General features: G+C 38.5%; 1 protein-coding gene across 7 annotated transcripts in view; it reads right to left on the reverse strand.

Moving 5' to 3' along the window:
* AHI1 (Abelson helper integration site 1) overlaps positions 1-27,462 on the reverse strand; it is a 219,739-nt gene that overhangs the window by 32,053 nt on the left and 160,224 nt on the right. For 2 of the 7 annotated variants that reach the window (XM_059400772.1, XM_059400771.1), the window contains exons 22-23: positions 16,057-16,219; positions 12,537-12,637 (exon numbers count right to left, since the gene is read on the reverse strand). The exons of 2 other annotated variants lie outside the window; for them this stretch is intronic. In XM_059400772.1, coding sequence (XP_059256755.1) covers positions 12,537-12,637; positions 16,057-16,219 — 264 coding nt within the window. Of the gene's footprint in view, positions 1-12,536; positions 12,638-16,056; positions 16,220-20,695; positions 20,756-27,462 lie in introns of those variants that run through there. 3 more of the 7 variants (XR_009404471.1, XM_059400778.1, XM_059400776.1) reach the window with 3 other exon arrangements.

Here is a 27,462-nt window from a genome sequence, read left to right on the forward strand (position 1 = left end):
AGAGCAGGAAGAATATTTAGGAACCTACTGCTATAGTATAGACCAAAAAAGGATAGTGTCTCCGAATAAGACAAAGACTGTGGAAATTGGGAGAAGTGGGTTGTTCTTTTTTTCCTTTTGAACCAACTCCCTTTGCTTGAACTTCTCCTTCGTCTTTACTATGAAGACTTAATGGGTTTTCTGAAACAGCTATGTACTTTAATAGCTTTAAAACACAACTGAGCCTCATTATTTGTGGATTGCCTGTTTGCAAATTTGCCTACTCACTGAAGCTCATTTGTAAGCTCAGATCAAAGCCAGCGGTGCTTTCTATAGCCCTTGGAATGCATGGACACAGGCTGAGCGCTGGAAATCTGAGCTGCCCAATGCACAGTCCGAGCCGAGGTTGGAACCCTAGAAACTTCTAATGCTTTAGCATGTTTCAAATACTCTAATTCAGCTTCCATACTGTAAATAAGTATCCCTATGTTTGTCTTTTGTCACATTTTTGAGTTTTGTTGGTGATTTTGTGGTTTAAAAGATACCTAAATAATGGGCTGAAGTGTTGTCTAGTGTGACTACATGCAGGGAGACTGATATGCCTTAGATAAAATACATGTCTCAATTTGAGCTTTGTTCAGGCACGAATTCTAGTACTGATGGATAGTTCACCTTTAACAAATCAACAATATATGTTAAAATGCCTTTACATTTTATAACGGCTGATGAAAATGTTATAACCAGAGGTTCACAGGAACATAATCCTGTATATTTGCTAGTAGCACTGATTCAGTGTTCATGATGACTTCAGAGAACATAACGATCGTGAACAGTGAGAATCCACCCTATGTTTTTCCACATGGCTTCTGCGTATCCACCAAATTACTCTTTTACAGTTCTTCATTGCTACCTTCTTATTCCTGATATACCTATGAAGTTCTGGGGACCTCTGTCTCACCCAAATCATAATAATTTACTGAGACTATTCTACATGTAGAGTACTAAGGTGGGGGGCTTTGGAGGGAATAGGGCTACTGGGAAATTGATTCACACTGGTTTCACACAGCTGTGCGCAATGTTTTGGAAGCTGCTGTAGAGTCAGGTCAACTCGGAATTTATATTCTGAGATTACGGGATCTGAAATAGGCATGTTATTCCTCCAATGAGACTGGAAGGGCACTCTCTAGCAAATTCTGTAACTCTTGCATCCACCAAGGAGGCTTTCAGAAATATGTTTAGGAGAGGATGTGGGACCAGGATTTTTACACAAATGCCCAAGGTGAATCTGAGGCCTAGCACTTTGAGAACTATTAATCTGGCTTATATGGAATTGGCAATTTGTTGAGGTAGGAGAGCTAAGGACTAATCTTTGATGTGGGTGTCTGAGGCTGACTTAGTGAGTACAGCTTAGTAATCAATAAGCATGAGTTGTTGTCATATCTCCTCCCTTTCTTGCTTTCTTCCCTTCTTGTTTGAATCTTGATTCTTACTAGACCTACCCATCAAGGATTTCAATTTCCCTAGAAGTTTCTAGGGTTCCTATTAGAAGTTTCTAGGGTTCCGGATAAACAACACTAAACAGACATTGTGAGGCTGTGTCTCATAATTTAGTGAGGGCAAATGTATGTACAAATACCTTGGCACTGAGGTAGCAGCTGATAAATGTAATAAGAGAAAAACAATATGCCATGAGATTATGGGGGAAAAGCATTCCTCTAAGTGGAGGTTCTGGGCAGTCTGCAGTCTAAATGAATGATTCCTTACTCCTCATTTCAATATGCATACATACGTACATATATCCATACAAAACAAAACAAAATTGTTCAGTGATGTTGTTTTTAACTTTTTTTTTTTAAAATAAGATTTTTTTATTTATTTGACAGAGAGAGACCACTAGTAGGCAGAGATGCAGGCAGAGAGAGAGGAGGAGGAAGCAGGCTCCCTGCCAAGCAGAGAGCCCGATTTGGGACTCAATCCCACATCCCTGAGATCATGACCTGAGCTGAAGGCAGAGGCTTAACCCACTGAGCCACCCAGGTGCCCTAACTTGTTGTTTTCAACTTTGCTCTTCATATCTTTTTAATAGGTTTATATCTACACGTGTACCCGAGAACAAACCACACTCTTGTTTTAACAATATTTACAATGTAAACTTTATTAGCTCTAATAGACTGAATAACCATATACGGTGTTCGTGATAATTAAGAAAGTTGTGATAAAAAATGTGACCCACACTGTAAGATTGCTCATATGGGAAAATTCAATTTGAAATGTAGTTTAGACTTATACCTGTCAGTGAGTTTAAGGACAGGGCAATATTTGGTCTCATGATCTTGGCCTAGGCATGTTTTTCTACAGTTATCTTGGGAATGCTACTACTTTCTTTCTACTCAGTGACTCTACATGCTGGTATCACATGGGCAGAGAAGATTTTCTAACACAGCAGATGTCAACCTCTGGATGTTCCAGCATTCTATATTTTCTTTGTATAAGAAAATACACAAAGAAAATATACACAAAGAAAATTGTGTATAAGACCCAGCAGTATTTAACAGCTAATTCAACATACCCATAGTGATGGGGAAGCATAAATAGGGGTAAAAAGAAAGAAAAGTCTCATTAAGCACAAAAAATTTTGCAGTAGAGTGATAAAAGCAAATCTGTTTCAATGTGCTGTATTGTATGCTGGGTTTGTGTGGATAAAAGAGACTTTTAAATTAAAAAAAAGTTCTTCCTTTGTATGTCAACTTAAGGAGAACCATGTTAAAATCAGAGAGCATTACGGCATTACTGGGCATTACTGTTCTTGTCAAGCAGTGACAAGAACATTAGCATCCAGAGAATTTCTAAGGCAAAGGAAATAAATGGCAGTCAAGAGCTATCTACATGTAAGTGGGAGGCGTTTTATATATATTCTTCATGTTGACTCTGCTGGATACATTTTCATGTGAAGCTATTATTTTTAAGAAGGATAGTCTAACCCCAAACCAATACTCATATATTTGTCAGAAATGGAAAAATGAAGCCAAAATCTCAACAACAGGACCTTAAATTAAAAATTTAATTTAAGGAAACAAAAACATATGTACATATGTATTATATTTTTTAAAAAATTAAAATAGAGCAGTAGTTCTCAACTGGAAGGGATGATTTTTCCCCCCAAGGGGAATCTGGCAATGTCTAGAAGATATTTTTGATTGTCATAACTAGAAAAAGCTGCCACAACTTGTGGCACCTAGTGAACACTGCTAAACATCCTACAATACCCAACATACTTCCTCAAGCAAAGAATTATCTAGCCCAGAATGCCAGGGCGCCAAGGCTGAGAAACCTTGGAGTACTTGACGAGACAAGAGGACAGGAGAATTAGGGTATCAGAGACCTTTAGAAAAAGGGACATGTTGCTGGTCGAGTCAGAAGATAGGGTGACTGATAATAATCAATTCTGCCACTATCTAAAGGACAATTTACAACTAGGAATTAATGATGGCAAGGTCTCCCAACAATATCTTATACATTTTAGATCTGTGATAGATTACTAGAGGGATGTTGCTGACATTTAGGTTAACCTTTGAAAATATCATCATGAAGAACAAACACCGTATTATTCCATCAAACTACCCTTAAAGTTATAGTAAGATAGAGTGATGGGCCAAGTGGAAAATTGGTTTGACCTAGTATAATATCACTTATCTTATACCTTTTATGTATACTCAGATATAGTAGAGGCAAGGCTGCAGGGAGATTCTCTTGTAGCCCCTTTACCTGGCACTGGCAATTATCTAGGTCCTGGGCCTCAGGCTAGATAAACTGTGTAGACAAGTGGTCTCATCCTGCTGAAGGTCAGACGGTCCTGGAGACATGGAGGGAAACTGCCCCAATAGCAAGCAACACAGCTGCTGAGGGGAAGAGACGGAGCCAGGGCTGAGGTACATGTGTCAAATATACTATGGTTTCCTTTCAGGGTAAGAGATTCTGGAGGCTTTTCAAGTTTCCTGGTATAGAACATCTAGGGACATTACTGTTGGGGGCAGAGTCCCTGGGTGTGAGGTGACTCAGGCTTGCTTTGCTGTCCCATCACCAGGGTCCACTCACTTTCTCTGCAGACACGTTCTCTCTCTAGACTAACAGAAAATGTTCAAATGTAAATAATGGCTTTTGAAATTAATATCTTTTTCTCAAAATACAAGTTATTAAAACAAATTATAAATAAAAATATATATCAATATTGTTTGCATTGAGATTCTTCATGGGACATAAATTAGAACTTTGGTTTTATATTCACTATAAGTTATGATTTTGGTTTAGTTCTTTTCAGATGAAGGAAGAAAACTTCAAACATTCCTGAAATTTTGAAACAAATGCAAACATAAGTTAACCTTTATCTACCCAATATAACAAATTAGAGATAAATCACCTGTAGTTTCTTTGATAAACAGAATTATTAAAGTTAAAAAAAAAGACATAAATTGTTATTCTTTTTTTGGTACAAAAAGTTGGTTTTATTAAAGCACAAGGACAGGACCTGTGGGCAGAAAAATGTGGTGCTATAGCAGTATTATTCTTTAGCAATAGAGGAAAGAGGCAATAAAGTTATGATTGTATTTTAAATGATCTAGTATACATTAACTAACTTTTGGATATTTTGGAAAATGTGCTTCAAGATGCCAAAAATAGCCATAATCTATTATAAACAGGTTGTTGGATTTAACAAAATAAAATCATATTGTTTCATGGTTAAAAATAATTCAGATGCACTCCTGGTAGAAGGACCAGTAAATGGAAATTTTTTTTCTGTATGAAATGATTTGTGAAAATGATGACATAGAGGACAATGAATCCAGGCCTAATGAATTGTGACTCCTTTGGGCATGAAGAAGGTAAATGAAAATCAGATATTCTGTACAGGAAGACAGACACAAGCACCTTGAAGGCAACTTATTTACCGCCTACTGTTTTTCTGAGAGGTTGAGAGAATTACCAACATAAAATTCTGTGTGCGTTGAATGGCTTGGCTGGAAGAGGAATTACCATGGAGTTAACTGATGCCTCTGGGTTTTCTGTTTTGGTTTGGACTAGACAAGAAAAAGCTGTTCCTGCATAAAACTGGAGTCTACACTTTGGTTTAGGGGTCAGCTTTTTTTTTTTTTTTTTTTTTTTTAAAGATTTTATTTATTTATTTGACAGACAGAGATCACAAGTAGGCAGAGAGGCAGGCAGAGAGAGAGAGAGGAGGAAGCAGGCTCCCCGCAGAGCAAAGAGCCCGATGTGGGGCTCGATCCCAGGACTCTGGGATCATGACCCGAGCCGAAGGCAGAGGCTTTAACCCACTGAGCCACCCAGGCGCCCAGGGGTCAGCTTTTTTGAATAAGCCCTGTCTACTCTGAATCTAGATGCTAAGTAAAATACTGAAAACAATTAAAATTAATACTCTCCTCATGGGAGGAGCTGAGCTATAATGGATATTTTTAGAGTCATCTCGAAATAAGCAAAACTATTAAATATTATTCTTTTAATGACTTTTTAGAGAAAAGCAAACAAAGATATGACAGTAATGTCTCTACGCTCAGAAATAATCTAACATTCCTATGAATAATTACTACTCTGTGTCTGGCATTTACACAAAAACATAACTAGTTGTATCAGTGTTGAAACCCTTGTAGAGTAGAAGGTACTTTTCTGCTTCGGGTTTCATTTTTAGAAAAAAAAAAATTTTTTTTCAGAAATCCAAAAATACTGGGTGTTTTAGGAATTAAAAAAAGAAAACAAGTCATTTTCTCATTAGCCCGTGCTAATAAGATGTCCAGGATATATTGGTGGAAGAAAAAATTAGAATATTAAGTATGATCTTGGTTTTATGGAAAAAAAGAACATACATGAATAAAGACATGTATGTTCATATGCAGACAACATTTTTAACAGGACATGGAAGAAACTATTAGAATGAACACAAATATTAGCCAGACAGAGGGGTTTTATTTTTTATTTACACTATTGTTTATTGGTTAAAATTTTAAAACTATGAGCATATATTGCTTTTATAGTAAAACAACTTAAAATCATTAAAAATTTTTTAAAACAGGAATTTTAACAACCTTCTTACCCAAATAAATGGATGACATAGATTCATGCTTAGGCTGGCAAAAATAAAGAGCCTAAGAAAGTCAAGATCCAAAATATAAACACAAATAAACCAAGGCTATCAGCACTATTTTTTTTTTTTTTCAAATCTCGGTTTTTTTCTTCTCCTTGATAGCACCAATATTCTTCCTTCTATTAGATGCAAATTTACAGCACCTCATGCTACAAATGTTCTGGAGTGAGCTTGAGGGAAGCATTCTCCTCTCACTCCCCTGCACCACAGGTCATCGCTGATGTGTCTGGGGACCTTCTGGCCTATCATGGAGAGTCGCCACCTCCAGCCCTGTGCCCGCCACCCACCCTGGGAGAGCCCGATGATGCCATCACCCACTGACACTGCAGTGAACTCGATGAAAAGCTGGAAGGTACCTGGCATGAGCAGCAACAGGGCAGGTGTGTTCCACTTGGAAGGACTTACAGGATTCAGCAGCTGCCAAGCTTTTAAAAAGCTATACTTTTACTTCTTATTCTATAGTTTGAATAGAGAAAATTTAAAGAAGAAAGAAAACTACTGAGGTTTCCTTTTTTCCTTAAAAAGTACAGATAGTACAATTCTAAAAACTTGCACATGGAGATGAACACCGTGAAGCAGATATTCACAGGAATGTGAAAGCTGGTGTGACACAAACTGTGGCTGGCTGTGCGGAGGGCAGCTGGCCGTGCTACGGACTAGTATAAGGGATAAAAGAGCATTGGTCAGACAACATGAAGGCCAAACTCTCAGCTAGGAGTCATCCTGAACAAAACTCCTACAAGTTCTTTGGATCTTGATTTTCTTATCCGTAAAATGAAGGGACTAACTAGAATCACTGCAGATGATATCTAGGGTTCCTTCCAGGTCACCAGTTCTGTCAGTCTAAGAACATAGGACCTTCCCCTCCCCAATTCTAGACACTTAACATAAAAGATTACTTTTCATGTTCTTCTTTTTAAACATATCTTTTATATGATAATAAATATGAAACTTGCTCTTGAAATTAAACATTTGATAGAATTTGTGGCAGGATCTTGATAAAATCAAACCATATATATCCTGATAAAGGAACTCAACTGAAGAAATGCAACTATGCCAGGTGCTAAGGAAGCCCAGTGACACACTTCTTAAGGGCTGGCTGTTGGCATCATGACTCAGAGTGAACCCACGGCATTTTGATTACTTGGGACAACATTACTGTTTCTTCTTTTTATATAAGCAGAGATCATTCTTGATATTTTCCCGTAGAGAGAAGTCAAACATTATTTATCTACACACCTGGTAACTCCATCCCTAAGAAGAAAACCATGTAGGATTCTATTGTAACACATGGATTCAGACCAAGTAGATCAAATCATGCTCTTCAACAAAAGAGCACCTTAAACCTTAAAGGCCATTGGAGTTCCTTCTCAACCATGAGAACTTTACTACTCCTTTGCCCACATGGAGTCCTATCCTCTGCAACTTCCTTGCTTTACCTATTTTAAGTTCTAAAATGCTTTACATTGCATTTCTTGTAAGTTCCTTTAACTCTATTTAGAATTGGTGAGGGCAGCAGTGAGATTAGGGTCAAGATGGATATTCGAAGAATTGGTCCACTGGGATATAAATATAAAGGTATACATTAAATACAGAGATCAGTCTGTGAGAGGAAAAAGCATACAACACTAAAAAATCAACAAAGACTACGATGCAGTGAGTTCTTCTAAGTGGAGGAGGGGTGGCAGAGGTAGTGAGAACCAGGGACTCTGAGAAGCAGGTAAGAGGTCTCTGTCCACAGGGACATCAGGAAGAGGAAGGGGCAGTACCAACTTCCCAGGCAGACAGTAAGATACTGACCAAGTTTCTTGTAGCTCCTCCTCCAGCTGAGGCAGAAGGAGTTCAAGGCTACTGCACATAGACATGGGGGTTGAGTAACCCAGATTTGAAAGGTCAGCATGATGTGGAGTCAGGGATACCAGTAAGTCACTGTAAGTAAACATTATGTCTTTCATAGCATCTCACACAGTTCTTGACACAGACTAGGAATATTGTGAGCTGTTACAATGAGTCCCTGTGTTAATGTTATAAATGCTTTCATTGCATTAAATGTCTTTAGGTTGTAAGTTTACAGCAGTATCTCCTTAAATTCTTAAATCTGGTGCTCACTTCCAAACAATGGATAATGTTACACATGCAACATGTGCCCAAATTCCTTAACAATCCTTTGAGCTGTATCCTCTGTTGTCCCCATACTGTCACAGGCAACCACTGCCATATGTCCTTGCTGTATTTGAAACTGGCGCTTTACCTAGAAACTTTTTTTTTTTCCAGTTGTTTGTAGCACAGGCTATTTGTTCTCACATAACCCAATCATGAACCCCAGGAATCTGGAGTTAACACTGGCCCCCTCTTAGCTCTTTGTTGCTAATTTTAGGTTATTATATTTTCTTTTTTTTTTTTTTAAGGTAAACTCTATACCCAACAGGGGCTTGAACTCACAACCCCAAGATCAAGAGTTGCATGCTCTACCAACTGAGCCAGCCAGGTGCCTCACAGGCTATTATACTTTCAAAGCACTCCTCCTTGGATGCCTTGACACCTGCCTAGACCATCTCTTATTTGTCTCTGTAGCTGTGACCTTCAGACCTCACAGTCACTCTAACACATAATGGTTCTCAATGTTGGCCACGCATTAAAACAATCTGGAAAGCTTTTGAAATCTACCCATGCTGAGCTCCCATTCTAAGCCAATTCAATTACTTTGTCAGTATAGGGACATGCCTCAGTATTGATTTTTTAAATTTCTTAGTTGATTTCAATGTGTAGTTGGGTGAGACACCAAGGACTTCAGCTCTTGCTTTCCCAGTGTCCCCTGCATTCCAACCTCTGCAACAATCCCAGAACTTGAAAATCGAAGAGTACAACCTGTCCACAACTCTGGGTCCTAATTCCTTGGCCAGTTCAATTTGAATCATGTGTCCTTCAATAGCACTTCATCTCTTATACACACTCTGAATTTATCAGATCCTCGGGTTGCTGGACATCTGAAGTATTAAATAAGCAAAAGTGTGTGCGGGCTTACAGACCACAGTTCTGGCTTGTTAGCTTCTTTATGACACTATGCCTCCTCCAGGGTGTACGCAGCTTCCTGCAATCTTGCAGAGAATGCTGTTTTCTAAGGCGGCCAGTCTTCTGATTCCATGCCCTTTCCAATCTGGCGGGTCCTCTGTGGTGTGTCTGCCACTCCAGTGACTCTCTTAATAACACAATCATATCTTTTATCCTTTTGTGCTTCATCACTTTCCCAACTGCCCCAACTACCTATCATGCCAAATATGCCTTCTCTGCTGCCATGGCCAGGATGCTGAGCACTACTGAAGAAAAAAAGTCTAACTACACGGAATTATGCCTCTTACATTTTTAGGGCTCTCAGCACTACTTATGAACCTCTTTGTGTTCCAAATGAGTTCCTGCTCCTACTACCCTTGCAGGTGCTCTATGGTCACTATTCTTCTAACTGCTTTGACTTCCACTTTTGAAGTGGACCTCCTGTATGTTTTGGAGGACATAACGGTATCTGTAATTTCTAGAGTTCCACTCTATCAACTTCTCTGTATCCCTCACTGACGTAGAGAGGCACTGCTCTAAGTTCAGCACTGCTGACATTTTTGGCCAGATAATCATTTGGTGGGGTGGGGATTGCCCCTCTGCATTCTATACGGTTAGCAATATCTATGATTTCCACCCATCAGATGCCAGTAGTAGCCCCCTGCATGCATGTATTTGCAAAAACATCTCCAGACATTGCCAAATGTCTCCTGGGAGGCAAAATCACCCTAGGGTGAGAACCACTGTTGTAAGCCAAGACTAATTTATCAACCTGTCTTTCTGATAAAAACCTCTTGCTTCCGCCAAGATCCATGTGTGCTTTCTTTATCTATCTCCAACCTGAAACTGTCCATTGGTTTTGTCTCCTTAGAATATAAATTTCCATGTCACTCTGTATTTAGAAAGTCATTTCTAGGATGCCTGGGTGGTTCAGTCTGTTAAGCGTCTGCCTTGGGCTCAGGTCATGATCCCGAGATCCTGGGATTAAGCCCTGCATCAGCCTCCTTTCTCAGCGGGAGGCCTGCTTCTCCCTCTCCCTCTACAACTCCCCCTTCTCAAGCTCACTCTCTCTCTCAATAAATAAAATCTTAAAAAAAAAAAAAAAAGTTATTCCTAGAAGTGTTTTGCCCACCAGTCACCATGTGACCTTTTTTTCCCCTCCAAGTGAAGCTCTGGGAATGACTTCCATGAGTTCACTTGCTGAGGCCCCACTGCACTCTTCAAAACTTGTCATGCTAGTATCAATCACTGATACTTCTGCACGGTGCCAGCATTCTCCTGATCACTAAATGGTCAGACAGACTAAATGACTGGCTGCCTCTGACACTACTGACTATACCCTCCTTGACCCTTTCTTGTCCCCTGGTTTCCAGAATACTTTTCTTCTGGTTCTTCCTTCCACTTCGATTATTTTTTCTTGATCTCTCCTCTTCTTCAGACTGTCCCTTAAATAACAGTGTTGATTTGGGATTCTGTCCTTGGCCTTTCTCTCAGAACTCTACAACATTTTTTTCTTCTGGGCTATCTCCTTTGTTACAAGCTTTAACTCTTCTGCTGTAATATACTAAATACACTAACTCTTCTCCATGTGATCTGAAGCCCTACCTTTTCTCAGATTCCAGTCCTGCATGTCAGACTCCCTAGGGAATATTTCTACAGACACCGCTAACAAATCCAGACACCTAAAATGGAACTCATCACAGCCTCCTCCCTACCACTGCCTGTCTCTAGATCTCCAAATCCACATATCCTTATTCTTTTATTATTTCTGTGATACCATCATCTATTCAGTTGTATAATAAGCCAGGGCTTTAGCACAATCCTAGATTCCAATTTCTCTAATCATATCCAATCAATCATAAAATCCTGTCAATTATACTTATGTCCTCCTCTCCATCCCCACTAGTTCAGGTGTTTATATTTTATCTCAATGGTTTCCTAATGATTTTCCCTGACCCAGGTCTTAGAGACCTCTAATATAATCACTGTGTGGCCACCAGAATGTATTTTTAACATGCAAATCTGTCCATGTCACTCTCTGGACTACCTCTTCTAGGGGATCTCCTTTGTCTGAAGGATTTACAACCCAAACATCTCAGCAGAGCACACTAGGCTTTCCACGGCCTGGCTGTTATATTTCTCCCATCCTCTCCGTTAGCCCCTAAGATTTCCAAACAGAACTGTACCATACCACACCACACATTTCTCAAGTTATTCCCTCTGCTAGAATGTCTTTGTCTACGAATCTCTACCTAGCATATACTTTTTCATCCTGCAAGCCTTAGCTCAAGCATGATCCCCTCTGGAAACTCCTCCTGGACTTCCCAGGGTACAGTTAGAGGGTTTCTTCCTGGGTGTTTCTAACCCTAACCCAATGCATGGTGCACATATCTTTACTACAGTTCCTGCCACAGTCCGCTGGAATTGCCATAGTCTGTGGCTGTCTCACCCACTGGCCTGCAACCTCCTGATGGGGAAGTGCTTTGCCTACTCAATCTTGTTCCACTGAGGATCACAGAATGCCCAGCATGGAAATAAGCCCTCAGTAAATATGGCTGAATGACCGGATGACACATGAGAGGTTCCACTGTCAAAACACTGTTGGGGGGACCACAACTGTATCATGACATGGAATTTGTACAAAAAAACGTACATCAGTTCAAGGAGTCAAGAAGTGAAGTCATTCAGCCTAAGGCAAGAGCTAATGTTACATAATAAAGTAAGTTTAACAGGTAATATATATGATGGTACAGTGCTTATTAAGTTTTTCTACCAAAGTAGCACCATCAACAAAAGAATACTGACTGATATCCCTGGGGGATCTGATGGCACAGGCTAGAAACGGGACATTTCTCTAGCTAATATATCCATATTCACTTTAACTTGAAAACATTTTTGAAGTACTTAGCAAGTAAGAGGAATGCTCCCGGAAAATAGAACCTACTTATTCTGTGGGCCCCAGGGACCTTTAGTGTTACTGTGTACCGCTCCGGGGGCACTGATGAGAGTGCCAGAACCACAGCTGCAGAAATAAGTGTCCGCTGGATACTGCACACACCTCAAGTCCCAAGTTTCAGTCTGGTTCCATGTCCCATCACTTAGGCTGTGACTTGGGGCCTACTTTAAACTCTCTGAGCCTCCTTGGTTTCCTTATCTGGAAAGTGGCTTTAATAATATTATGCTAATGATTATAAAAATAATATTTTCCTTATATATTCCATAATGGTGTCAATAGTCAAAGAAAGAATAATGAAAGCCATGAAATATATAAGAATGAAAAATTAAGTAGTATTTTATACAGAGAGAGCAAAAATTAAATTCATGGGCGATCTATACTCTTGAAAACATTTACCTTTTGAGCAGCTGAAGAAGGTTTTTCCACTTTGGTTTTTTCCTTTGGGGTTAAAGGAGGGGATCGCTCCTTTATCTCTGGAGGCAGTTCTTGATATAATGCTGGAATTGAAAAAGGAGTGCATGTAATCAAACTCAGGAGTACTGAGCCAGGGGGGAAAATAAAATAGTAATGGAGAGGGGGCAGATATGAAACTAAAGATCTTGATATTCACTTCCTTCATGTAACAATAAGCTACCTGGTACTTAGTGTTAAGGAGATCTATAGCTATGCACATTAGTTATTAAAAGAACATAATTTATGGTTAGGAAGTTTTCATCAGCAGGATTTCAGAAACAGAAAACAGGTCCTTTCCACTTATTATGCGGTCATGCAGAGACTTGCTTATTTTATCTCAATTCACATTCACCAGGAACCCGCCATATGCAAGGCTGTCTGCTGGGTACTGCTGGAGCTGACAGAAGATGATCAAAAGACAGTCTTTGCTCTCAAGGAGCTTACAATCTGGTTGGAGATAGTACGTTCACAAGTAAGTGTGACATACAGCACAATGTGACATTATTCTGAAGAGAGATAATAAAGACAGATTCTGATATGGATAGCAAATGTCCAGTGCAAGAAGTGGTAAGTGTGTCAGACTCTGAAGAACAGGTAGGATTTTGCCAGGCAGAAGTGTGGACAACGAATAATTTGGGAAGATGGTACAAAAGAAATGAGCACAGGGCTAGGGCTACACATAACCTTGAATTTGTTCACAGGGTTGAATTTGAGATTATATAATTGAGATACATAATTTGAGAATATATAATTACATAATTGAGATTATATAATAATAAAATATACATATAATTTATATAATCTTTTAATCTACAGTGTGGACTCTAAAAAGTTATATGGGAATTTTCAAGGACTAAAAAGAAAACGTGTTTCAGTGAAATGACAACCCTGGGCGACTCTCAATTGAGAGAAATTGGTAAAATACACCAGACTGAAATTCTACAACTATAAGATATATTAATTGGCTTTGTGTATGGGTTGATTTTATTAATGGCTTCCTTCATCTCTTATTGGAAAGGGTATTAGATGTCATTTAGTGAATCTGTTCATGTTTTTCTTTCTGGTGCCTTAAGATACAAAAGGAGTAAGTTCTTTATAATGATGGGGGGGAACTTCCATTGTGTTGGTCTCTTAGAGAACATGGCTTTTAACTGAACAGCTGGTAGAGATTCTGTTCACATCTATACATTCCTTTAGAGCATTTGCCTGGCATATTTGGCTTCAGATAAAGATAAAGGACAATTTCTCCTACTATTTTTTAGAGTGGAATACACTGCTGATGGTCTTTCCCCCCCTCCAATGTTAAAACTGAGCAGGTGAGTTTTTGTTAAATTCAGATTATAAAATAGGATAAAAGAGAAAAGAAGATAACCCCCGATGAAGTGAGAATTTCAAACATTATATTCTCAGGTTTTCTGAGAATTCTTTGTTTGTTCTGGCCTTTAAAAGCCTTTTTCAAGAAGCAGTGACTGATGCTAAAAGAAAGTATTAATTCTTCTGGGATACAATATGGAATTCTGGCAGTTGGGAGGATGATCACTACTTGAAACATGGAATTAATTTCTGCATGCAGCCACCAAGCAGCACTGCGGTATGCTATAGAAGTTGCACTTTGGTTATTATGGAAAAAAGCTAACTTTAGTGGATTTTTAACCCACTGTGGATAAAGTATCTACAGCTTCTCAAGATTCATAAGCTTAAGAGGTTATTTCTGCAAATTAACTAAAGTTAAAAATCTTGATACCATCCTCTCTAGACATACACACATCACCTTTATCCTGTCTAGTGAAAAAAAGAGTTTAAATGTTTCCACTCGTGTCTAGAAGAAACAACAACTCTAATATCCAGTTAAAATTACAGACATACTCTGGAGCCACTATGATTGCACAGGCAGCTCTCCTGATTTGGAAATGGAAGCTACTCCTGCTGCACTAAAGCTGCTGATGCAGTGAGAAAGCCATCACTGTGAAGGGGAGGGAAGAAACTGGGATATGTGAGGCAACCTGGAAGTGGCAAGTACTGAGCTTGTGAAAAATGACTGGGAATTAACTTGTCCTAAAATTTCTTCCTTCCACACTGCCTTAATTTTTCTCCATTACATATCCTCTTTAGAACATTAAAAGTAGCTTAGGAGCTATCAATAATTTAGTACTCAAAGAAGAATTACAACAGTGGCATGGAGGAAATGAAGATTTTTGTTATGAGGGAGAGAAGTGGGTAATTTTTGAGACACTTAGCACTTTTGAGGGAAGGAGTTTGCTGAAAGCAGCAGATAAGCTAAGGGAAAGAGCTGCAGGGACAGCGAGCCCTGGAGAGTGGGGCAGGGGGGCCCTGGGAAGTACCAGGGTGTTGACAGAGTGGTGGGTGCAGAAAGAGAACGAATTTCATCTGTGCCTAGCCCAGCACCCAGTCCCCATGGATGAAGTTATTCTTCCTGTTTTCCTTCATCTCCTTTGCTTTCAAAATCTAGAACTTAGGTAGGAATCAATACTACTTTTGTTCAGCCAGTTTGGGTTAGATGGGGCTTTACAGACAAACCTGAAAGTCAACTGCTATTTATAATAATTTCTTCTTTGCGGAAACAAAAGACTTAATGATAATGATTCAAAAGGGAGTATTTTCAAGGCTGTCTAGACTACCTTTTAAACCAGAACTATACAATTTCAGTGTTTCTGGAAGGAAGCTTAAAGGTGACAGGGCTAACTTCCTCATTCTACAGGAGGAAACTGAGGAGTATCGGTATTAGTGTCAAGTTTTCCTGACCCTTGAGTACTGGGCTTTCCTACCATACTACCGAGGGAACTGCCAATAGGAAGCATTCTTCTGAAGAAGCCCTGCTATACTTCTCCTCTTTCCTCAGTCTGTAAGCTATTTCATTTCTAGCTTCTCTGTTATCAGTTCTATTTGCGCCTCTCAAGGCCTGAGAGTAAATCGACAGCTCTCACAACTCCCGTGTAGAATTTCTCCTCCAGCTTCTTTCTTCTCACAAATGGGAACTTTATTTACCCAAGAATGAAACAAACTACTGCAGGTTTGTTTCAGCGGGTTCCAGCTGGGACTAAGGTATGCAAAGTCAAAGAATTGGACTTGGGGAACTAGAGGTTCTGAAGGTGCCTGTTAACTGAGGAGCCGCTGTGGCCAGAGGAGAGCTGACACAACTGTGTGCAGAGCAGGGGGCAGGCGGAAAGGGCTGAAGAACAATGTCTCGGTAGCCAGACAGGCAGGGCCCCCAGGATGAGTCTGTGAAGCTGATATTCCAATCTCAGAATGGAGTAGCTTTCTCAAGCATTACTGCCCCCTCTTTTTATTTATTTATTTTTGCATCACGAGAATAAAAAGTGATACTCATTGGTAAACATAAGCAAAAGTTACAAAGCAAGTAAATTAAAGAGTAGCAAATGATAAAATCTTGGACTATCAGTTACACCATATTCGTAAACCAGGAAGGGAGCATAAAACTTACTTTCACTAGCCACATGATTAGCTGGAAAATAACCTTCCTGTCCCTTTCCTATGCTGCCATACCACCAGTCTTCATTATCTTTGAAAAACACTCGGATAATGTCTCCGCGATGGATGGTTAGTTCATCTGATCGATTCGCTGTGTAGTCATAAAGAGCCACTACCTACGAGAGAGATAAGACCACCACAGCTTTATCACAACTGTACCACAGAGAAAACCCCCAACATTCACTTCCTCTTGCAGAAGAGCAGCTGAAACCAAAGCAGTACTTTGGTAAGCCTGAGGCTGTCTCAAGGTTTGCTAATGGGATCAGGGGTGGTGGGAACACAGCAGGAGAAGCAAGATAAAAGACTGTGGGATTGAGAAATGGTTAAGTGCATTCAATACACTAAGATTAGCTTCAAAATAGCAGATGTTAATTTTTTTTTTAACAAGTGAATTACTTGTGAAGCAAATAAAAAAAAGGCTCACACACCATTTACTTTCTTAGAATTTTTATACTACCTTCAGATCCCATTCTCCCATCTCTAAGCAGATGTATCCAAAAAAAAAAATTCTTCAGAATGTCAACAATTTTTTAAAAAGGAAAGAGCAATGAAACAACTTGATTACATAACTTCATTGTGATCACTGGGTTTAAGTTTCTTTTTAAGATATATTTCCTCCAAAACACATGCTCTTTGGTATTTTCTATCCATAATCTAAATCTTTTGACTACCTTTAAAACACTCTTAATAAGGTTATTTTCACTAGATACAAATTAAAGTGGTAAAGCCTTTCTATAAGAATTCTCTGTGTTGTACAGTAGACACTATATTTGATTTTTTTCTTTTCCAAAAAGTAAAATCAAAATGAATGAGTACACGGAAACTTAACAAATCCCTTATAGCAGTTACAAGGAAGACGCAGACCTTAATCTGTTTTATATGTCATGCATTGTATAATGTAGGACATAGTATGTGTACTAAAGAGTAAACTACTTCTTTTCCTACTTAAATGGGATTTGAAAATTAATAGGCGGTGCCTGGGTGATTCAGTGTGTTAGGCGTCCTACTCTTGATCTTGACTCAGATCCTGATCTCAGGGTCATGAGTTCAAGCCCCACACTGAGCATGGAGCCTACTTAATAAAAAAAAATAAAAAAAATAAAAAAAAATTAACAGGTTATACAACTATATATGTAATGGAAAATTATCATTATAATCCTTTGTATTTAGGTTGAGTACTCATTCACTTACTTAACAAGTATTTACTGAAATCCTAATGTGCCTAGTACAAGGCTAAGGCCTACATATACAATAAATAGGATCCTTTCTAGAAGGGTTAACTCACTTAGGCTCTGCAGGAAACAAAGGATAATCAGGAATTGGCTAGGTGAAGAGATGGAAAGTGTGTCTTGTACCACATGTGTGAGAGTCCAGGGAAGAGAAACCTACAATAGACGAATACAGTGGGAGCCTGAATTAGAGGTTTAAGAGCCTCACTAGCCAGGTGGGGGAGGTGAGGCTGCAGGGGTTAAGTAGGGGCCAGATCATGCACGCTACAGGAGCTCATACTCATACTACCAGCAATGGGAAGAGATAATGGTTTTATGTAGGAGATGCCATAAGAGTTCACAAAACTCTGGATGGTGCTTTTAAAATTAATTTACAGTATTTATTAACACATTAACCAGGAGATTTTAGTGGATAAATCTGGAAATACCTGCTGTCACTACCTGGTAAAAGGGCAGTAATAATAATTTAAGTCAAATGGTACAAATGCCATTCCAACTGTACTGTTTAGCACAGTCTGTAATTCACAATGCATTACTCAGGATATTGTTTCAAGTTCACAACTCTCTTATGACTTTGAGTGTATTGATGTCAAATCACTTATGTAACAGTGGAACTTTTAACTCTTCGCTTCCTTCTTTCGTCTCCAAACCTTTTCTCCTTTATTCTTCTACCTGGTACTATCACAGAAGAAAGCTAATGAAAATGTTCTGAGTGCCTGCCACATTCTAGGTATGATGCTAGTGGCTTATACAGTTCTTATACAATCTGTAGGGCAATCCTGTCAGGGTATGAATTCTTATTTCAATTTCATAAATGAGAAATGTTATGCACAGAGAAATTTAGTAACTTACTAAAGTTAACTATGAGTTACACTTTTTTTTTTTCCTTCAAACTAAATACATGTATAGGACATCCCAGTCTAGAATCAAACATTGAAGAAGCAGCAGCAGAGGGGAAGGGAGGGGCAGAGATCCTAATCCCTCGTGAAAGATCAGACATTTTTTGGTGGCACTATTTAAGTGACTGATTGCAGAGAGGACCAGCAATCCTGGGCCACCAGCAGGTCTACTGTGCTCCTTTCAAGACACCTGAGACCCAGTCCCAGAAAACTGTAAGCATCCGCTGCTGCTGTTCCTCATCCTAGCTCTGGTACATGGAAATAGCACAACTCTGATGAATCTTACGGAAGTAGAAAGGCCGTGTGCACTTATTTCTCTGAATAAGTGCTGAGGTAGCTGCTGGGAAGAAGAGTACAAGAGATTCAGCTTAGGCAAGAGAATCATTCAGGGAGTTCCACATCAGGCTTGTGTCCTTCCGCGGATTTTGATAATGTGGAATTCATCAAACTGGAGTCAGAAAGCCTTTCCTGAATTGTCTACCAGGGCCGGATGATAAGAGTTACTTCAGAGGTACAGGGGTCCAAAAGATGTAAAGATTCTACATTTCCATTTTCCAATTAAATTATCCATGGATTGCCCTCCTCATATAATCAAATCTAGCACACCAGTTCTACATGGCTTTCCAGTCCTGGTAAATACGTTCCACCCTCTACATCCCTGTTGTGGACTGAATTGTATGCCTCCCCTTCCCCCTCCTCACCCGCTCACCCCCCCTCCCCGAATTCATAGGTTGACGCTCTCATCAGGTGACTGTATTTGGAGAGAGGGCCTTTAAATAGATACTTAAGGCCAAATGAGCTCATATGCGTGGGGCCCTAATCCAACAGGACTGGTGTCCTTACAAAAAAGAGGAAGAAATAGCAGGATCAGATGTGCATGAGAACACAGGAGGACATTTTGAGAAAGCAGCTGTATGTAAGCCAAGGAGAGGTATCAGAAGAAACTGACCCAGCTGGCTACTTGATTTTGGACTTCTAGTTTCTAGAACTGTGAGCAAATACATTTTTGTTGAAGCCCTCAGTTGATGGTACTTTGTTACAGCAGTCCTGGCAGACTAATACAGTTCTACAGCTGGATGGTGTTGGGCAATCACTCACTACGGCCTGTCATGGCACTGCAAATGGCCAATACTTCACTTCCAGCTATTTTGGGTCCTTACCAGCTTACAGTACTGCATCCAACACCATAATAGTATTATTTCCTGATGCAGAAACAATGAATGGCCTTGTCACCAATATCCTCAGGAGGGAGATAGCTGGGGAGGCTACATCTCTCAAAGCAAAGGAAGTATTTGGAGAATCTCATCCTCATACCATTACTGACATGAAAGTGCAAAACTGCTATACAGTGAGAAATCAGTGTGCTTCACATGCCAAGTCTACATTATGGCAGTGGAATTATGACCATTCCTTCCTCATACTGAAGGTACAGCCATGTGGCTTATGATAATCTGCTTTACATTCCAGTGTGTGTTTTCATCCAATATGCCATCTTCTCATTTGAGGACTACTTACTCTCTTCTGAGCATCTTAGTATACACAGTAAACTTCTCTGCTTGTTTTGATTTGCAGTGGATTCTGTATAAATTGTCTTCCCCATCTCCAATTACACTTTGTTATAATCTCACTGTTTCAGAGTAAAGTAAAGCTCCATAAAAAAGTTGGGAGGGGTGCCTCGGTGGCATAGTTGGTTTAATGTCTGACTCTTGGTTTTGGCTCAGGTTGTGATCTCAGGTTCCTTAGAGAGTGCCCCGCATGGTGCTCTAAGCTCAGTCTGCTTGGGATTCGCTCTCTCCCTCTCCTCCTCCCAGTCATGCTCTCTCTCTCTCAAGTCAATCAATCAATCAATCAATCAATCAATTTTAAAACAAAAACCAAAAAATGTTGGGAGACACAATCCCATCAAGAGGTGTGTTTTAAATTAATCCTGCATCTATATTTTCTCTGTCTTCTGGTAGCTCTTGTCATTAGTCTTGACCATTCTTGTGATGAGTATCTTTTACAACATACCACACAGTGTTCTGGAACTTACATGACAGAGTATCTTCGGCAAGATCTTTGAGCTGACAGAGGAGTTATGACATCTTTCTGCAAAAGAAGTTTAAAAGCATTCATTTACGTGCCCATCCTGGTAATGACAGGTCTGGGAAATGGTCAAATTTTGTCCATGATTCAGATAGAGTCAGAGTTCCTTTTTCTCATAGCCAGCCAAACTGCTTGGGTGCAGGCATGAGGGAGGTGCCATTATGGGTTTTTTGTTTTGTTTTTTAGTTAATTAATTTCTTGATGTTCATTTTTCAGTCTTCCAAGCAGTGCTTGCCAAAGACAATTTCTTGGTTTAATAAAGCAGAGTCTGTCAGGTTGTTTTAAGAGATTTAGGTGAATTCCTCTTTATGTTATCTTCTGAGAGATTTTTCATGATTATTGTTGTCTCTGAAGAAGTGTCAATGGTTCTTGAAACCAGTGTACTGAAGGAACATTAACTAGTATTTTTCAGCAGCAGAGATTTCTTGCAACTTTGTCTCTAAAATAATCAAAGAATCAATATTCATAATGGTTCCAAGTCATTCAACAGGCTAAGTTATGTTGAATAAACTCAGACACCTGAGTACTTTCTCCTCTCTGATTGCCCCAGCTGACTCTCTGGTCACTGGGGAACTTCTTTGTGCTAGGCTGCAGCCAATGTGCATCTGGATCCCATCACCTTCCCTCTGCTTTCTTCCTTGCTTAACTTGATTTCTGACTTCCCACCTCTAAAGACTCTTGAAAGAATGAACTTCTCTTGTTTTAAGCCATACCATATTTATGCTAATTTGTTATAATAGCCCTAGAAAACTAATATATATGAATTTTACTTTGGGGAATGTTGGATTTTCTTGTACTCCCTTAAAGAGTATAAGACCTTTGTACTTGTACAAAGTGTTGGACCTTTTTCTGGCATGTAGTTACTTGTTAGTTTTGTTAGGGAACCTGGACTGGATCCTGATGGAAGAACCAAGGGGCACTCAGAGACTTTGGACAACTGGAGGTTTTTTTTTTAACACTGGTGGGCTCAGAGGAGAGTGTTCTCCAAAGGTCTGACACCCCCCCACCCCCCCAGCACAAGCAGGGAGGGTAGTTTATACCCTTCTACTTCTGCATACTTGGTACTTTTGACATGCATGCGGGAAACTGGGTAGGGAAGAAGAACCTGAAAGGGCTTTGAGACAGGAACTGGAATTCCCTTGCTGCTTTAGTTTGTTATCTTAGTGTACAGTTTTCCCCTTATCAGTTTTCCCCTTTCCAGGTTTGATTTTAAGTTGGTTAGAGTGGATTAGGGAGGATTTTAGTCTAGGGCTCAGTAACCCCCACTACCAGGGTGTGACCCTCCTGATAATTCTACTTGATGCCCACATATTATAAGGTTTGTTTCAACCTGGCTGTCGGGAATATGAATTGTTCCCATTCTCTGTGTAGCCTACTAATTCCTGATGGTTCTTTCCTTATGGAGATTTATCCCAAACATGGGCACATCAGTACTCAGCCAAAGACTTATTAAGGGTACTTTTATGGTTACTGGCAGGATTATGACCAATTAATGTAAGGTGAAACAAAAAAGTAACATCTCAGTAATTGTTATTTATTTATTTATTTATTTTTGCCAGATGCCTTGGTACAGTTAAAAGCACAGTAACTAAAATGTGTAGTTTTAGTGCTCATGATAAAGGCACTTACAACCTTATTATATTTTTCGCATTCCTTAAGAAAGCACATTAATCTTTTATAGAGAAATATTTAAGTTACATAAGCCTAACTTGTGCACAAGTGATAATATGACCTTTTTTTTTTTTTTTTTAATTTTATTTTATGTATTTTCTCCTCATGAATGGCCCTCTCCTCTATCCTTAGAGTGACCTCTGGCTGTGTGGCTGGTCTTGTGATTTTTACCACTCTGGGTAAACAGAAAGCGACTCACATGCTTTTGAATGTTCTTAGAATTATTGGAGCAAAGAGAGCAGATATTTCTTTTTGCAGATTCCGTAAGGATTGTGCAGAAATGGGTATGGTTTAAGCCAGGCAGCTCCACTTACAGCACTGTTTTTTTATGTAGTTACAATGTGATGGGACTGCAGCTTTTTAAAACTTTGAAAAAGCCTGAGAGACGTAACTGCTACCTGAAACAAAATATTTATAATAGTTTGTGTCTCAGATGCTGTTTCTTACTGCTTGGACATTTAGGAAACATTCTTAATGAATCTGTAAATCTCTGAGGACAGGGATCCTGCCGACCCCTCCCCCTCCCCTCCACTTCTTTTCAGTTGTAAACTTCTTCATAGAAGAGGTCTTAGGTACAGCTGTAGCACTTCAACTCAAACAACAGTTTATACATCTTGATTTTTTTGTTGTTCGTTTGTTTTGTTTTTTCTTTTTTTAACTGTGTATTTCTTTGGACTTAAAATGGCTATGACAGCCTCATCACAGTGTTTTCAATCCTTTCTGGGTTAAAGCTGAACTTTCCATCTGTCAGCGCCTGTCTTCTTTGCTAGTTTCTGTCCTTGTTCTACAAACACAGGTCTTTCTTTTATATTATTCAGTCTTGCTAAAGCTTTGGGATCACCTTACAGATCAGTCTGAGTTCCTGTTAAATGAGGCACATTTAGTGTGTATTCCCTAAGTTCTGGTGCCTATTTCTCCTTCACATTTTTTTTTTTTTTTAAGATTTTATTTATTTATTTGACAGAGGGATCACAAGTAAGCAGAGAGGCAGGGGGAAGCAGGCTCCCTGCTGAGCAGAGAGCCCAATGCAGGGCTTGATCCCAGGACCCTGAGATCATGACCTTAGCAGAAGGCAGAAGCTCAACCCCCTGAGCCACCCAGGTGTCCCTCCTCCTTCACATTTTGAAATGAGGCCACAGAGCAGCAAAGGAAGACAACAGAAACTGGATAAGCTAAAGGCCTCAGACAACCATAGTCCTCCTGTCTGATCACACTTGTTGTGTCAGAGTCTCATGAGGTGCTGCCTGCTCTGCAGATGGTGGGCCCCACTGGCTCAGGAAGGTGTCAGTGGCACAGAGCTCAGGAGTAAACTTGCCCAGCACCCTGTCTCACTGAGCACCGTGCACTTGAGCATTGGTGTGCCAGCTCACCAGCCAAGCTGCAGCCAGCCAGCATCCACATTAGGCCCCCTTTCCTGCCCTGGCTCTGCCTGCCCACTGCCCCCAGTAATTACTTAACAAGTAAAATAAGCTTTAAGAAAGCCCCATTCCTCAATAACATCAATTACAGAATATTTGATCATTATTATGAAAATAGAAACAAGGAACAGATTAAAAAATGTTAGCAGGAAACCAAATTTGACAACAAATTCTGAATTGCACAGAAGTGCATTACTGAATATCCAAAGACTAAATACTTTTCTAAGAGTGACACTGGACCTATATTTTACTTCATGCAAGGAGTAAAGAAATATACAGCCCTATGTAAGCATCATGTGCTAAAATATACATGATCTCTTATGATTATTTCCGTAAGTACTGTGTAAGATACCCAAAAGATATTTATAAAAAAGACACCAAGAAAAAAAAAAAAAGACACTAAGGTCCTGTTATTTTGAACTGATCTTATCTGGATAATAATAATAAATTAAGAAAACAGAGATAAAAAAGTAAATAATTGCACAAAGTTTATTGTTTCTGTACCAAACTATCTGTTTCTATCCTGCTATATAATGTGAACTTTATATACACTTCATCAGACAAATATTTGAAAATATTTGATCCAAATACCTTCTGGTAAAGTAACTAGGGTAATGGAAAGAATACTAAACTAGGAATCAAAACTTTGAGTTTCCAGTCCTGTTTGGGGCATCCAAGGCTGAAGCATACCACAAAAACACACACTGATGTCTGTAGATGATGAAGGGGTGTGGGCCTGATGCTATGTATGTATATGGTATACCCTCCAGCTTTAAAATTCTCTTATACCAGGCACTCCAATAACTATACTAAAAGAAGAGCATTCATAGATTTTAAAGTAAATTCAAAATATTAATTTGTTGGGTAATAGTGTAACTGTATAATTTGTGATCATCCATGAATTGGAAAAGCTTGTTTGACTGCTGCAACACTACAGAGGATAAGCCTCCTGGTAATAAATAAAGAACAATGACAGTAAAACATTTCTTCTGAATTAACATTTGGAAATACTACTTCTTTGACAAATATGAATGGCTTGACCTTTGGACTTCAGAAATAAAGCTACTCATTTTATACAATGATTAGTATTCACTTAAAACGTTTCTTACTGGAAATCTAATTTATATATTTTGTTACAGTGAATCTTTAGTGCTTCATTTGAAAAGGCTCCAAAATGTATCTTTTTGTTGAGATGTGTTTTAAAAAATCAAGAGAATGATGCAAATTTTTTTTTGGACTAGACTACAGATTTTTGTTTTGTTAGTGAAGAAAAAAATGACACTGTAATTTAATTTTCCTTCTTGGGAGGGATAGGAAAGGAAGAATTATGAATCACTGGTTTAGATTAGGGTCCCAAAAGTGTGGTCTCCAAACCAGCAACAGCAACATTACCTGAAGTTTGTTAGAAATGCTAATTTTTAGGGGGAGGAAAAAAAAAAGAAATGCAAATTCTTGGGCCCCATTCCAGAGCAATTAAAATCATACATTCTGGGGATGGGCCCAGGAATCTGTGTTTTAACAAGCCTTCCAGATGATTCTAACATACCTAAAGTTTATTTAGTTAATACTTTATTTCAATGATCTACTTTATAAAACATGCATACTTGTTTTTTGCACATATCAAGTATGCAACTGAATGGGTAAGAAACATAAAGCCAAATCTTTTAACAAAGTGTTATTGGCAAAACTTAAAAAAAAAAAAAAAAAAAGTGAACCTGTTCCTCCTTTCCTATTATTTTTACTTATGTCACTTAGCTTTCCTCTTGTCTTGCTGAAATGTTGACTAGCTCCAGATTTGAGTAATTTAACATCTATTTTGTCATTTTATCAAAAAGCACATGCTCAAACTGCAACTACGAGTCAGGGCAAATATTTCTTAGGTTTCCCTACAATCTCTTGAGGATTAGTAAAACTTTTAAAATAGAAAAATAAGCACAATTGAAAAATCAAATCTGTTCATCTGGCAGTAATTATGACATCCCTACTATGAGTGAGCTACTCTTTACAGGCTAGGAAGATAGCAGGGAACCATACCAAAAAAGATCCATGCTCTAAGAGAGCTTATGTTTTATTGCATGTTTCATTGTTTTTGGTCTGGTAGCTCTTTTCCAAAAAGGGATATTCTTAGTATTTGTAAAAGTTACTCTTCTGTTTATCTACTTTGAAGTTGCTGATACATAGTACCAGGGTATATGCTCATATTAAATTCTAAAATAATAATTTATAATTCCTTCAGAAAAGGATGATGAATTTCTTTAAATTCTCTTAATAAACCATGAGCTATGAGTAAATAAAAAAGTATTAATAAGAAAGAGCTAGATGCAGATAACACATCTAAACAAAAATAAATTCAAGTATTTGCAAAGAACATATTTATGAACAATTTATAGACACAGTTTTAGTAGTTATAAATTTTATACTCCATGGTTTAAACAGAGTGTTTTATAGAGATTATAGATAGAGATATATCCCTTATGATAAGTGAATGTTCTTCCTTTACTGTACCGCATTTATTACTTGGTTTTATCTATGTGTAGATGATGCTTTCCTGGCCAGGTCTTTTCATAAGTCATAGAGCTGTGAGAGGTAGTAAAAGAATTTTTAAAATACTGAAACATGAAAATTTATAAATATTAAAATGAAAAAATGTATAAACTTGTGAAGACTATACAGACAAACAGATAAATGTTAAAAACTTAAAAATAAATATAGGTAAATAAGTTAGGAAACGGTCTTCAAATAGACCTGTATTGCAAAACTACTTAGGAAAAGTCTTTTCTAAACTTGAATAGGCATGTACAGGAACTCAAAAATGTCTAAGTGAGCTGCAATTTCCACTGTTTTTTTTTTTTTTAGAGTGAAGTACAGGTGTACATCTCTGTGCTTAAACACCCACTATAGGGATAATAGACATATTACTTAAAAGTAATGTAAGGTCTGGAGACAAGTCTTTTGAGAACGAAATTTAAATCTCTTTTTGATGCTTAATGTCATCTTCAAGATTTTCTGGCCACCAACCCTAACTTTAAAGAGTTGCAGTCCTTGATATTACAGAAACTTTTGAGAACTACTTAAGAGCACCCCTAAATACATTTGTTAAATTTATTAACAGAACTCATTCAAATTATAAGCAATTTCTAACAATATGAATTAATTGATGTCTCGTTCATATAATAAATATCTCAAGTGTATGCTATATATACGGCAGTGTACACAGTATGGGAAAGACAAAGAAATGTAGCCTATGGTTCTTGACCTGAAAATGCTTAGAATAAAATTAAGAAAAACATACTGTTCCAAGCATTATATACTATAAATCTTTATTTTTAAAGTTTAGCAGAAATTAATATATTTATAAGAATCTGCTTTGTTTATGATATATTTTACATAAAAACAACACTACATTTATATGTCTTAGTCTTACTCAACCAAGGTTTTAAATGTATTAGTTCTAAAGCAAGTATATAAATCTCAGTTTGGGTCATTTCTCAGCATCGATATACATTTACTGTTATTTAATAATCTGCTATGCTATAGGTATGTATGTATTCATCTAGCTATATCCAGAAATATGTGTATCTACCATTTATTTAATATTTACTACATGCCAGGGATGTGAAAAGCACATAGGGTATATACGCATAATCCTTTTTTAAAAAAATTTTAGAGAGAGCAAGCAAGCGCATGAGTAGGGGGAGGGGCAGAGGGAGAGAGAATCTCAAGCAGACTCCCCACTGAATGTGGAGCCTGAAGTGGGACTTGATCTCACAACCCTGATCATGACAGGAGTTGAAACCAAGAGTTGGACACCCAACTGACCGAACCACCTAGGTGCACAAAATGCATATTCTATGCATGTGTGTTTGTAAACATACACACACATTCATAACCACCACCGTATTTAGTATTTATTATGCTTTTAATTTCTTTAATTACAAACTAAAATAATTTTTATTTGCCTAAATCACAGACTGGAAGATTCTAGATAGTAGTAGATCTATTTTCTCCTAGCCTATGATGGCCCTCTTAGCGCAGTGGGCAGTGTGTCAGTCTCATA

The sequence above is a fragment of the Mustela nigripes genome, chromosome 5, assembly GCF_022355385.1.
Source record: "Mustela nigripes isolate SB6536 chromosome 5, MUSNIG.SB6536, whole genome shotgun sequence".
Taxonomy (NCBI): Eukaryota; Metazoa; Chordata; class Mammalia; order Carnivora; family Mustelidae; genus Mustela; species Mustela nigripes.